The following is a 13,477-nucleotide window of genomic DNA, read 5'->3' as shown; positions in this document are numbered from 1 at the left end:
GCCGCCGCCGGGGTTCCGCTCCATGTCGGCGAAGAGCGAGCTCGGCATCTTTTATTAAAGGGGGGAGAGAGAGAGAGAGAGAGAGAAAGAGGGAGAGAGAGAGAGAGAAGAGAGGCTGAGCCCGAGAGAAGCAGGAAGAAATCAGACAAAAGCGAGAGGGGAGGGTACAGGGAGAGAGAGAGGGGGTGGGGGGTAGTGGAGGAGGAGAGGAGGGGGGAAGGGAAAGAGAGAGAGACACACACAAGAGAGGGAGACGAAGGACTGGGATGGGAGCAGAGCAGGAGAGGGTGTGAGCCCGAGCCAGTGGCCGGCTCCTGGGGAACCGATGTGTCGCCGCGGGTCCCCCCACTGCCTTTGTGTTGTGGATCGGCGGGGCCAGCGGGAGGAGGAGCCGGGGGGAGGCAGCGAGCAAGCTGTGGAGTGGGACCCAGAGCCGGTTTGCTGGAGGAGGAGGAGTTTTTTTTTGGAGGGGGTTTAAAGTTGGTTATTATGATTATTTTTTTCTCTTTCCCTTCCCTTCCCCGGCTGGCTTTGTTCCCCCTCTCTCTCTCTTGTGGTGGTGATGGGGAGGCCGGCTGGCTGGCTCGCCCGCCCGCTCTCAGCAGCCTCTCACCGCGTCCTGCTCCAGCCCCAGCCCCGGCAGCGCTGCCCAGCAATGCGGCCCCATGACATCAGCCACACACGGCGAGGTCGGCGGCCAGAGGTTAGGCGGCGCGCCGCCTCATTGGGCCGCTGCTCTGCCGGGGAGGGAGCTGAGGCAGCAGCGAGTGAATGGGACCGTCCTCTACCCTCCTCCTCCTCCCCTCCTCCCTTTTACAACTCGCCAACAATGAAACAATGCGATCTGCAGCATGGAGACGGGATTTGATTTTTTTTTAAACACAAGAGCAGGTATTCGAAATATAAAAACAATCTCAAAGCTTTGTTTGCTAATTGGCTTGCAAGTATTGAATCTTTCCCCCGAATATTAATGTGCTGTCACCGCGTACATTATGGCGCAATGTTTATTTTAATGAGGAAATCACCAATTCAGTGCCATGGTCTGCAGATAGTGTTATAAATAGCTAATGGAGATTTTCCTGTGAAATTAATGACAGTGCACGATGCTGCTTAAGATCAACTATGATAAATACTTTCTGGTCCGCTTAATAGTCGCGTTGGGAGCACGCCGTACCTGTAGGGCGGACACAAGCTAATACTGCATTATAGCGTTGCTGCTCTTAATATTAATGATCCGTACACATATCGTACGCTATCTGTAACCGGATGCGAACAATGGGCGTAATCATTTTACTAGGACCTTTTTGCGATTGTTTACTGATAGATTTATTGCCTTGAGGTGTTTTTGACAATACTGAACGGTGCCAACTGAAATGCGGGAGAACCGTCAGAGATATGTTTGTATTAGCCTTGCGAAATGTGCATGTAACTGTTGTCCAGTGGTATTTATCAGAGCATGAGCCGGTAGTCCCCGATTCCATAGAAACATGCCCAAACGTGTCTTTGTTGTAACTGTTATTCCAATCGGCGATGTTGCAGACTTATTTGGGGGCTGGGGGGTTGTTAGTGTATCCACAGCCAGAACTAGTAAACCATCAACTAAGTAAAAAGGTTAAGAAAACTTTTGTCAATTATTGAGGAAATAGCTGTCTTATATTTTAAAGCCAAGCGGGCATTGCAATTGCGCTGTGTGTCATTACGTCAGAACCCAGCTCTGCGAGTTAGAGAATTGCAAATCAGACCTCCCTCCCCCAACACACACACACACACATACACACACAATAGAGAATACGCGTCTCTCCAGCATATCATCTCATATTTAACACAATACGTGAAGGTTTGAAACTTGTGCTGCAATGTAAATTGCAGTGCACCATACCGGTAAGTTTCCGAAACAATGTTGCTACAGATATCGCTCTTTACTTTAGAAATATCTCTATTGCTCTGGCAACATCGCTCAGGTATATTGTGCCGTTTGATACCAAGTTGCCAAAAAGGCAGGACAACAATTAAAAAAAAATATTTCTTTTGTTTCATGTAAGCGAGAAATTGTACCCATGTGTCAAGGAGGGCCAACTTTCTGATAACACTTGCTATCAAACATAAACAGCCCAGTGCAAATGAGCAATACAGGTAAACATATCCATTTCCGCACAATGTTTACTCACTCCTGTTATCTGGAATGTGACATTTCCACTGAGATTCCGAGAGTGGTTTATTCAATGGCCATTATGCAAACATAGACGGGCAAGACATATGTCTAATTCGTTTTTTTAATATCAATTATCAGATAATAAAGGTTCTAACATCACTTTAGAGTAAATAACTGGTTAAAACCCGCAAGTTTCAATACACATTATGTGCTGCCAGCGATTGATATACCAATGATGATATTGCAATAATGTAATCACATGTTTTATTGGTAAACCATTTGGTTTAAGCGGTATCCTTATATATAGTTATGATTTTAACACCCTCCAAAAATTGTGCAGCTTTGAATTGTAATTATATAGAAGCTACAGCGAAGCATAATGAAAGAGAATCATAGAGCCAGGCATTCAGGATAACTAGTCATTTAATTAAAGAGGCGAGGGTTTACAATACAAAATTTAAAATAATACCTATTTGCGAGACAAATGAAAAAGGAGGGGAGGAACACATCGTTTCAAAATGGTAACAGCCACACACAGAACAGAATTCCATAATGCTCGACTCTTCATTCAGATTTGAAGAACAGGCTATTTGTGGACGTGAGCTTCGGGAGGGAGATGGATCAGCCCCTCCATCACAAAAGACATTTCTGCTCAGTTCGAAATCGCTGGGATGGAAAGCGCCTGCTCTGCCCCCACAATGCTTATGTTAATATAGACTGCTTTAAAACCCCTCAATGGGGAAGCTTCTTTTGTGTGTGTGTGTCCATCTCCCTCTGCCTGTCTAGTTAACATAATCACATTAAGCTTATAACACATTAACTGCGTTTTGTGTGTCTTAAATTATTTCCTCGAAATAGCCCTTTTAAGAATTTGCTCATTGGCATCATACACTGCCTCCACCTGCGAGTTTCAGCGGAGTCCTTGTCACTATTTTGAACCATGTTTCGAAACGCAGAGGATAAATAAGACTCCAATCCGATGTTTTTGAGGTCCTCCTGAGTTGAAAGATTATTGTGTGCCTCACGTGAAAGCACGAAGGGGCAGACAATGTGTCGCACCCCGCAAGATTATGCAGGACTAAAAGTCAATTGTTCCCAAGGACATTTCCCATAGATGATATTCCTTTGCTCGGGAATCAAGAGCCGCTTTCAGAAGAGAAAAAGGAAATACATCTTTTTTATTGGTGTTGTAAAGCAGTATCTAGGTATTAGGAAAAGTTCATTGTTGTGGCTGGATGCTTCATAAGAGGGTGTTTGTTGGCTGTTGTGTGTTAATACAGTCTGATTTGATTATGAAATACTGTGGGTTATGAAAACCCAAAAGAAAACACCTTTCACGGGTCTTGTGTTGAAAAATCCCACAATGTCAATTTTGCACGTAAATATAGTGGTTGTTTTTCTGCAGTGTAGAGATCATGTTCATCCGCCAGCCTTACATTTATTTAAGTTGCAAATCAGCAATCAAAAGCTTCGCCAGTCAAAGTGGAAAAAAGGCACGATAGAGCAATACGATGAGTAACGATAGCAGTATTTGCACCATTGTGGTGCTGGTGGTAAACTGCCTCATTATTTGGTATTACTTATAATTGCTGAATGTTTATTTCGCGTGGCCAATAAAATCTGGTAAACACATAAAATCATGCAAATTATAGGGGGGGGGGGGTGACTGCAACAGGCTTTGGGCATGGCTCGGAACAATTTCCTGTTAATAATTTATCATATTCACCGCCACCTAATGTTCTGCATCATTCTGTTTAGTTGACCAATTTTAATCTTTCTGAAAATATCGGATTTCTGCACTAATTCCAATGACAATGTTAACAGTTTTTGTTGATTGCTGCCGAATACCGTGAATCATTTAAACCTTTCAAAATATGTCCATATATTTGTGCATATAGATTAAGAATCCACACTGTGCACAGGCGCCGTGGCTGGTTCTGAATGCACCATTTAAATGGTTGATTACTCACGTTGGGTGGATTTTTCTTGGTGCTCAATTTAGACCAAGGGATGCATTTTTAGAGGAAAAAGAAGGTCTGGGTGTCATGTGTTAGGGAATGTGCAGGAGCGCGTGTGCTTGAAATGTTGTATGTGAATTTTAATACACGCAGCTAGAGACCCTGGCTTACATCATCCCCCACCTCATAAAATACTGATTGTGCCAGCAGTTCATTCCTCTGTGGCCCTGTAAACCAAGCTGTGATCTTACATTTCTCTGTTTGCTTCTTCCAATCAAACTTGCCAATGCAGACATTTTAAATAAGATTTTTTTTGAATTATGGATTGAGAACCTAGAGTAAAGAACTGCAGGAGGAGTGCAGCTGCATACTAAAGGGTAAGCAGTCGGGCTAATTGGTGTTCAATGTGAGTACTATTAGTTAATCCACATGGGTGCAGAAAAACATTTAGTTGCAAGTTCATGATCCCATGAAAATGGAGGGAGGGAAATCATTTAAGATTGAAATGACGAACGTTCACACACACATATGGATAGATAGAATGGTTATATAGATATATACAGTTGGATTGTCTATTTACATAAAATGGGTGTGTATATATTTATACAGTGCAGATAGGCCCTGCATTTGCTGAAAATCTGCACATCTACAAAGTACGCCAGTGTTGTGATGCAGAAATGCCAGGACAATATGGTGTGAGTGACTCGTGTCATTATATATGCCATGCCATAATTTCCTGGGATGAAAACAGAAAACTCTGGAAACACTCAGCAGGTCTGGCAGCATCTGTGGAGAGAGAAACAAAGTTAACGTTTCAAGCCGATGACCTTTCGTCAGGATACTTTCCTGGAAGTATTTGGCTGCCCCATGGAGACGTTTGGCAATGATCATAACCCCGCCCCCATTAAAAGCAATGGTAAGATCGAGTTTGCTGAGTTAACGTCACTGTGACCATCAGAGCCACTTACACCATTGCAGAATGGTGCTGGAGGGCTCAGAATCAGTAAAATATTCAATCACGCAGTAGGTTACCTGAGGGTAACGTTTTTATTGACGTGTTCCAGGAACTTCAAAACCTAAATCAACGAATAAAATAAGTGTCTTAGCAGCTTGGCATTTCTCCCAACTGATATTAAGCTAGATCCTGCTAGAAAAATAATGGCGTATTACGACGCACGCCATTGTTAATGTGCAAGTCAGCCAGCAGGTTCAGTGGATTTAAAGATATGGGGTGTGGAGTGGCGAATCTCCAGAACTTGCTGGTCGATTTACGCCACTCTGCCATTAGCTTTGCACAAACAGTATCTCGTCCTTAGACACCCCATTATTTTTAAGAACTTGCTGGATTTGCACATTAATTGGCCATTAAACTCACCGCAGAAAGTTATGCCTGCTAATTAAGAGGGAAAGTACCTTTTTAATGATGTGACAATTGTTTCGTAAACTAGAGGTGATCCAAAACTCGGCTGCCCATGTCCTAACTCGCACCAAGTCCCGTTCACCCATCACTCCTGTGCTCGCTAACATTGGCTTCCGGTTAAGCAATGCCTCGATTTCTAAATTCTCATCCTTATTTTCAAACCCTTCCATGGCCTCGTCCCTCCCTATCTCTGTAATCTCCTCCAGCCCCACAACCCCCCGAGATGTCTGCGCTCCTCTAATTTTGCCCTCCTGAGCATCCCTGATTATAATCGCTCCATCATTGATGGCCGTGCCTTCTGTTGCCTGGGCCCCAAGCTCTGGAACTCCCTCCCTAAACCTCTCTGCCTCACTACTTCGCTTTCCTCCTTCATGATGCTCCTTAAACATACCTCTTTGACCAAGCCTTTGGTCACTTGCACTAATTTCTACTTATGCGGCTCTGTGTTGAATTTTTATCGCATAATACTCCTGTGAAGCGCCTTGGGACACTGTTAAAGGCGCTATATAAATACAAGTTGTTGTTGTTGTTATGGCAATCAACCTCTCTAGCCCAGAAATTGAACTACGGAAACTGTGGAGACTCATTATTTCAGGTGGTAGGTTGTTCTTAGCGATTTTTAAAATGTCGAATTTAAAATGTAATTTTATTGTCTTACTTTTCCTTTCTGTCACTTTTTTCTCTTTCTCTCTTAGTCTAATTTTTCTTTCCTTCTCTTTATTTTTCTTTCTATACCTGAATTGACTTGAATGCACCTTATTCCTCAATCCATAAATCTCATTGGTTAAGGAGACACACTGTTGATCCCACTTTTCACTGAGGTCTCAGATGCACTGTTGCCTTTGCGACATGTTCTCAGCTCAGACTTCCAGTATGTTACAGGGCAAGACAATAATGAGCTGAAGGGTGCATAAAAAAGTCTAACAGGGCACACTTGGAGATGTCCCACTCCAGCAAGATCCAATCCATTACTTTTATACTATTGGGCCGTAAATTGCAGCATCTCCGGGTGCGTATGATGTGCGTACGCACCCGAAGAGGCTTCGCAAGTGCTGGTTCTCGGCTCGCTGCACATGCACTGAGAACCAACATTTGCAATCTGTCAAAATGTCATCGTATGTATCCTCAGGAGAAGGACATTCACATGTAGAGATTTGGGCTATTTGCCCAACTCCTGCCCAACGAATGTCTTTCAAACTCTTATGTCTGGTAAAAGCAGGCGTATAGCCTGATTTTACCAGTGTAAGAGTTTTAAAACATAGAAAAATTAAATTTTATCATTGTTATATTAAAAACCCTGCCCATTAAGGTAAGTTTATTTTTACCCCTATTAAAACATATTAACAAATGTTTTGGTCTAAAACATTTAATTAAATTCAATTTTAATTAATTTTAAAGATGTGAGGTGTTTTATTTAATTATTGTGCTGTGTTTCTGTGCTTTTGGAGGTATTCTCATTGATAGTAATATGAGCTCGGAGTTCCCATTATTATCAGTGAGAATACTCCATGTTCATTGGTGGTCCAGGCCCACATGATCCCAGATTCCTGGGATGTGAGAGCCCATACTCTGGGCTGCAAATGGAGGTCTTGGACCACAAGTATACGTTCCTCCGGGACCACCAGGTACTTTCGTAAAATAACATTTTGATGGGAGGTGTCGCCCGCAATTTCTGGGCCAATATTTATTGAGCTTGAGTGCTAAGTATAGATTGCAATTGGTGATGAAATATGGCTAGGGATTGCACACATTTTGGGAGACAACCTTATGCACACAGGTCTCTCGTGATGATAATTTATATATTTATAAACTCATCAATCAAATTCAGTCTGACATGAACACTCCATACAGTCTGTGACCCATCCTCATGTTATCAGATCAGAGCCACTGTTCCTAAATTTCCCCTTGTTAATAAATATCCTGTTGCTCTGTTCTGAGGATGTGTATCAGACATTGGCCAGGCCGCCCCTGATACCCCCCTGCTATGCTCGCTGTAGTCTATTCTAATTTTCAGCAGATTTTGACATAAATTTTACCACTGGAGGATCAGGGGCACCACACTCTTAACTTATGGCGTTTGTCGGCAGTATTGCCATTGCAGTGAATTCCAGGCCGTACTATTCTAAATTCGGTATGTGGGGCACATGTTCTATTGAATAGGCCAATATGAACCAGCTTTTATGGGAAATCTCATTATAAAAATGTTCACATTTTTCTGATTATCTGTAAAGCCAGATAGGACTTTCAATGTCATACCTTGCCTATCACATAATACCCACTGTTTTATTGAGTCTCCTGTAATGCACCTATGTCTGTCTTTTCCTCATAAATCACTCAAAATATTTTCTGAAAAAATATTACTGCAACTTTTCTTCTCAGTAACGGAAATTTCTAATGTCCAAAATAAGAATTCAAGTAAAATTACAAATTTTTATAAAAAACATATTTCACAGTAACAGGATTTAATTTATCCACCAGTGTGTGTCTTTTAATGCCTTCATTAAAGAAATAACTTGCATTTATACAGTACCTTTCAGACATCCCAAAGTGCTCCACAGACAAATACAGCAGCCAATTTGTACACAGCAAGTTCTCAAGAACAGCAATAAGACAAATGACTGAACAATTTATTTTGGTGGTGTTTGAGGAAAATAACATTAGTCAGGTCACCGGGTGAACTCCTACATTCTACTATGAATAATGTCAAGAGATCTTTTACATCCACCATCTTGGTTCAATGTCTCATCCTAAAGTTAGCACTTCCAACAACACAGAACTCCATTAGCATTGTAGTGAAGTGTCAGCCCAGATTGAATGCCCAAGTACAGCAACAGGGTTGTGAAACCATGAACTTCTAGTAGCAAAAGGGCTACTAGAGTCAAGCTGAAACTGTTGTACTTACAGGCCTAGCCTCTCCAGAAAGCCTGGGCTTGGACTTGATATTTTTTCCCAGAGCTGATATAGTCTGAGAATGTGTAGTGCACCCACATTTGCAGGATATATCCCTGCCATTCAGTAGTTGAAATACTGCACTATTTGTCTTTATCTTCCAACAGTTTAGGCTCAATTGTTTTCCAACATTCTTTAAAGTAAAGCTGGAGGACAAATTTCAAAAATTTTATTCAGGTAAAGTACATATCGGGCTGAATTTTGAGGTCCTTTTGATACACTTGCACATGCCCATAGACTTTTGGAGGCTAAAATTTCCCCTTTCCTTAAGCCTCTGAACACCAGAAAGTGGCAGCCATGCTGCAGAGTGCAATGGCCGCCGACTTTTTCTGTAATGGCCGTCAAAATTTCACTTCTGTGTTATCCCGGTGGTGTCCCGCCTCCCGACCCCCCCCCCCCTCACCGCTCCACTGCTGCCAATCCATACTAAGTGCATCATCACAGTGTTCACCGCCGTTCTACCCCGCCCCGCCACCCCCCACCCCCCCCCCCCCCCCCCGCCTCCGACAGCAAAATTCCATAATGAAAATCTTCATCCCGCCCGGCGGTGCCAGAACAAGCTTTTTCACTGTGGTCCAGTGAGACTGAGGCCTTCTGCAATGGCAGCGTGATTCCCCTTAAAGGGGAGGACCTACTGCCGCTGCTGCCATTTTCTTTTGTCGGCCGACTGCCATGTTAGCCGAACAATTATGCCCCCGGGTTCGGCCGGGTCGTCAACAGGCAGCTTGGCACCCCCTCTTGGATGCCAGACCACTGGCCCAGTCGAAGCCCTCCCTGTTGGTCCAGTGGACTGAAGTTTAAAGATCGCGCAGGCTCACCCCTTAAAGTGAAGGGGAGAGCCATGGTGACGCGGTGCTATGATGATGTCATCACGGCGGCTACTCAGCACCCCTCCTAACTTTTGCCCCTCCAGTGTTGTCATGGCCGCATATCCACCCCCATTAAGAGCAACTTCTGGATCCGAGTGAAAAAAAAATAAGCGGAATTTCGCTCAAGAGCCGACCTCAACCACCACAGCAGTAAAAACTATAGAAACAGGTTGCATGCGCCCCGTTTCAGGTGGGGGGGCAATTTCGGCCCTTTAATGTGCTTTTGCACTGGCAATTCCTGTTAGCTATAGAAACAGCATGACGCCCTCTACAGGACCTATGTGAACAGAGAAAGCAACTGTATGTCTTCTTAACCAATCAGATTGAAGAATTGTTAATGAGCGGCGCAGAGTCTGGACCAGGAAGTGTAAGTTAGAATATTTAATTCAATGTAAAATCAGGTACAGAAAGCAAAACAAAGACAGGGGAAGAAAGATTGGACTGAGAGAGGATAAAAGAGACAGAAATAATTTTTTATTTTTCTTAATTTTTTAAATTGCCAACAATAATTAAAATCAGAAGGAATGAGACTCCACACTTGTTAAAGTTAATTTTCAGAGCCAGAGAGACTATTTGTAAATAATTAAGACTTATCACGCTGTTAAAAGGATACGTGCACTGGAAAGGACATCCCCTAATTCTTTCTGGCAAATTTAGTGTGTAATTATATCAGGTGAGGACAACAACATTTTGTCATGCCACGTATTTCAATGGCAAGTCGCTTGGCAAGGTACCATTCTCGTGCAGCTTTTGGAGGAGCAGTGCTTCTCAGGCAGCAACTTTCTGATTTACGCATTTAATGGCGCATGTGCAGTTGCTGGAAGCTGCTTTCCGATTTACACATCAATAACAGAGAGCATTGTTAGCCTCACATTGTTTCTCATTGCCGAGAGCATGCAGAAATCAAGTGCAGGCAGTGGGAGGAGCATGTGACAAACCAGTCCCACCCACCCCTTCTCTCAACGACTATTTGTCCCACCTGTGACAGAGTCTGTGGCTCTCTTATTGGACTGTTCAGCCACCAAAGAACTAATTTCAGGAGTGGAAGCAAGTCTTCCTCGATTCTGAGGGACTGCCTATGATGATGATGTTTCTACTACAAAATTCTGCCCAATTGTTGACTTTAAATAAAAAAGCAGAGGGGCAGATTTTAAACTTGCCGTTAGAGTGTAAAATTAGCAAATAAAAATTAGGCCATTTCTATAATGGGTGGTCAATCCACAATGCCAATCTTACACTCAGTGGCAAGTTGAAAATCTAGCCAAGGTATTACTTAAGAGAATTGCTTTGTATGTGTGTTTTGAAAATCCAGAATATTGATTATACACTCGTTGCAGCTTTTGTTTTGTGTTCTATAAACTTCACAAATCAGCACAGTAATTTAATTTATATGAACAGAATATTGATTTTCAGTGTGATGTCTGTATTTTTTTTACCACTCCACATTCCATAAAATGACAAAGTATGTGATTGCCATTATTCTAGGGAAAACACATTTCAAGCTAGCTGCCCCTAAGTTAACTAGCACATTGCTCTATTACAATACCTGAGTCGGGGTTCTTTCTCTCTCTGACTGACTTATATTGCCTGGTGAATATGAGAGAGAGAAAGAAACTATGTATATATATATATAGAGAGAGAGAGAGAGAGAAAGCAGCAATGACAGGCCTCTGACCTACTCCTCAACTCTATGTGTTAAGGTGGCCTGCTGAGCTGGCAATCAAAGTTGCCACCTTGAATGAAATGGTGCCCCTTTGATGTGGGAGATTACTGCACCGATATGTTGATTTAGCTAAACCCATTGCCAGGTGCATTGAATAAAAACCATTCTATCAAAATGGTGAGAAATAAACTTCATTGTTAAAGCTAAAGTAATGTACAGTTTGATAGCTGCCCCTTCCCTCTTTGTGAGAGCTCATTAACACTTCCATCACTCAGACTTTCCGCCTCGAGTTTCCTCAGTAATATTCTAAGTAGCTTTTAATGGTCAGTTGAAAAATGTTTTACTTCTGGGACTTAAGACTTTTGTACACCAAATCTAACCTTACTGGCAATATTATACAACATTAAGTAAAACTAAATTCCTTCCAGCCCAGAAAGATGACAGTCCCAATGCAACACGTATGTGAGTAAGGGAGCATCTTGGTCCAGGTTAATGCTATAGTCCATCGAACATGACAGAAAGTCAGTATTTAAGAAGACCAACTGAGCAGAAACTGGCCTTCAACCTTCAGCCATACAAGAATACAGAAGATCGAGCACAAGAAGTTAAACCCTTCACAATGGCAGAAGAAGCCATTGCAGAACAGTTCAGCCTGTATAGTATGGAGGAGGTGACTGAGTCAGACACAAAAGGATTACATGTGGTCCATCGTAGCATAGCCTAAAATAAGCATTGAAAACCTTACCAACTATCATGCTTGCTTTATGGATAGTTGATTATCTACTTTGCGGTTGTGACACCTGCTCTGGACTATGCCATATAATGTCTACTGTATTATATTAATATCTGCTCTTTCTTATCTCCCCAGAACGAGTTGGATAATCTGAGAGACAGATCATGACTGCGAGAAACCACTTACATAGCCGCCACTACATTATCCACACTTAGTGAATTAACAGCACAGGGGCACAGAGGTTGAAGCATCTCTGCAGGTTGAGGCTAGTTATGAAGAGGTCAAGGACAGCTCAGTGGCATCCTGAACTCCAAGTTCAGAAGGAATGATAGGAATGGAGCATTAACAGGAGACCCACAATATTCACAACCACTTTGCACTCTATGAAGGACAAGAGCAATTGTCAACCAACAGGATGGCAGCAATGGAGACCTTGATGACCCAGAGGCGAAATAATTTAGGGATGTCGATAAGTGTCCCTGATTTGGCCAGGAGGACAGCAGTATGTCTTCTGGTATACTTCCTTCCCCAAATTCTTTAACCAGAAAACACAATCTGGAGGAGATCACTAGCTGGGTGAACACTGTGTCAATCACTCATAGAACAAGGCAAAAGTAGTTGCATCCATGAGTTTGGAGAAACTACATATGTATAAATGAATCCACCATATAGACAGGGGAGCACAATGAAAACCGTCATACATTATCGACCTGCTTCCAGCAGAAGCTCAGCAACATAAATGGGGCATTAATCACTGAAATACTGAGCACAGAAGGAATGTCATCTTCGCTTATTGAGGATGGTTTGCAAAGGATAATGACGGAATGCAATACTAAGATCCAAACAAAGGAAGTGTTCGGTATATAGCTGGAAAGTGAGGATGGTCGAGCACCAGTGCCATATGCAGACTCTTACGTCCACCAGGGATACTATGGTAGATGGGAAAGATGGAGAAATGTTATCACAGAGATGCATATCTCCATCTTTTGAAATGAATATCACCATTTTGGACATCAGTAATGTACTGGCCCTGTGATTCGCTGCACTGCTGTCCAACATAAAGGGATTGTCACACCAGATAGTAGCTGCAATGGAAAGTTTGTTGACCCAGGTGGTACGCCATGTAGGATCTCACCCAGAATACTACTATTTTTACATCCGAGATAGAATTCAATACCCAAGGAGCTCTGCATTCAAACAGAGAGGAGATAGAAAACAAAGTCAACCATGGGGGCACATGTCTCTATCCTTATAGATAGACACAGACAGATCACTGGCAACGGTAATGTTAACTACCGGTGGCCTAAGTAGGGCACTGCAGAGGCAGGAGATTGAAACCCACAAGCGTAGCCAATCCAGATGTCAGATAGTCCAGGCTACATTTATTCTGATGCCTCCTTTGAAGTCAGCAGACCCTCCACTGCAACATTTCAAGGCAGTGCTGACTTTGATCCACCATGAGTGATTGCTGCTGAATTCTCCATAACCTGAAAGTCTGTAGTAGGATATGCCACCTTCCGCTAACGGTACGGCTACCAGAAAGGGAGCAGGGAGAACACCAGAAAAGGTGCAAAGCTACAGGAGGGAAGCACTCCATTTTCAAAGAGAAATAGAACTAATTATTGATTTGTCTCGGTTACCTCACATTACAAGAACACAATAAATGTTTTAAAATCACATCTTTTTGCCTTTGCCCTCTGTATTGCATGCACCTTTTGACCAGGCTTAGGGCA

The 13,477-nt window shown here is 42.8% G+C and overlaps 1 protein-coding gene and 1 long non-coding RNA gene across 2 annotated transcripts in view; one reads left to right on the top strand and one right to left on the bottom strand.

Annotated features, from left to right (window-relative positions):
• Positions 1 to 663, bottom strand: part of mex3b (mex-3 RNA binding family member B) — a 4,331-nt gene extending 3,668 nt beyond the window's left edge. The window contains exon 1 of the mRNA XM_070858676.1: positions 1 to 663. This exon is cut by the window's left edge and continues 208 nt beyond it. Coding sequence (XP_070714777.1) covers positions 1 to 48 — 48 coding nt within the window. The 5' untranslated portion in view covers positions 49 to 663.
• On the top strand, positions 542 to 13,423 carry LOC139227708 (uncharacterized). Its single transcript, XR_011587451.1, has 2 exons — positions 542 to 891; positions 11,880 to 13,423. It is a non-coding gene; the product is annotated as an uncharacterized lncRNA (long non-coding RNA).
• Positions 13,424 to 13,477: the final 54 nt, after the last annotated feature.

The sequence above is a fragment of the Pristiophorus japonicus genome, chromosome 17, assembly GCF_044704955.1.
Source record: "Pristiophorus japonicus isolate sPriJap1 chromosome 17, sPriJap1.hap1, whole genome shotgun sequence".
Taxonomy (NCBI): domain Eukaryota; kingdom Metazoa; phylum Chordata; class Chondrichthyes; family Pristiophoridae; genus Pristiophorus; species Pristiophorus japonicus.
Note: the sequence above shows the minus strand (reverse complement) of the source record. Positions and strands in the feature narration are given on the sequence as shown.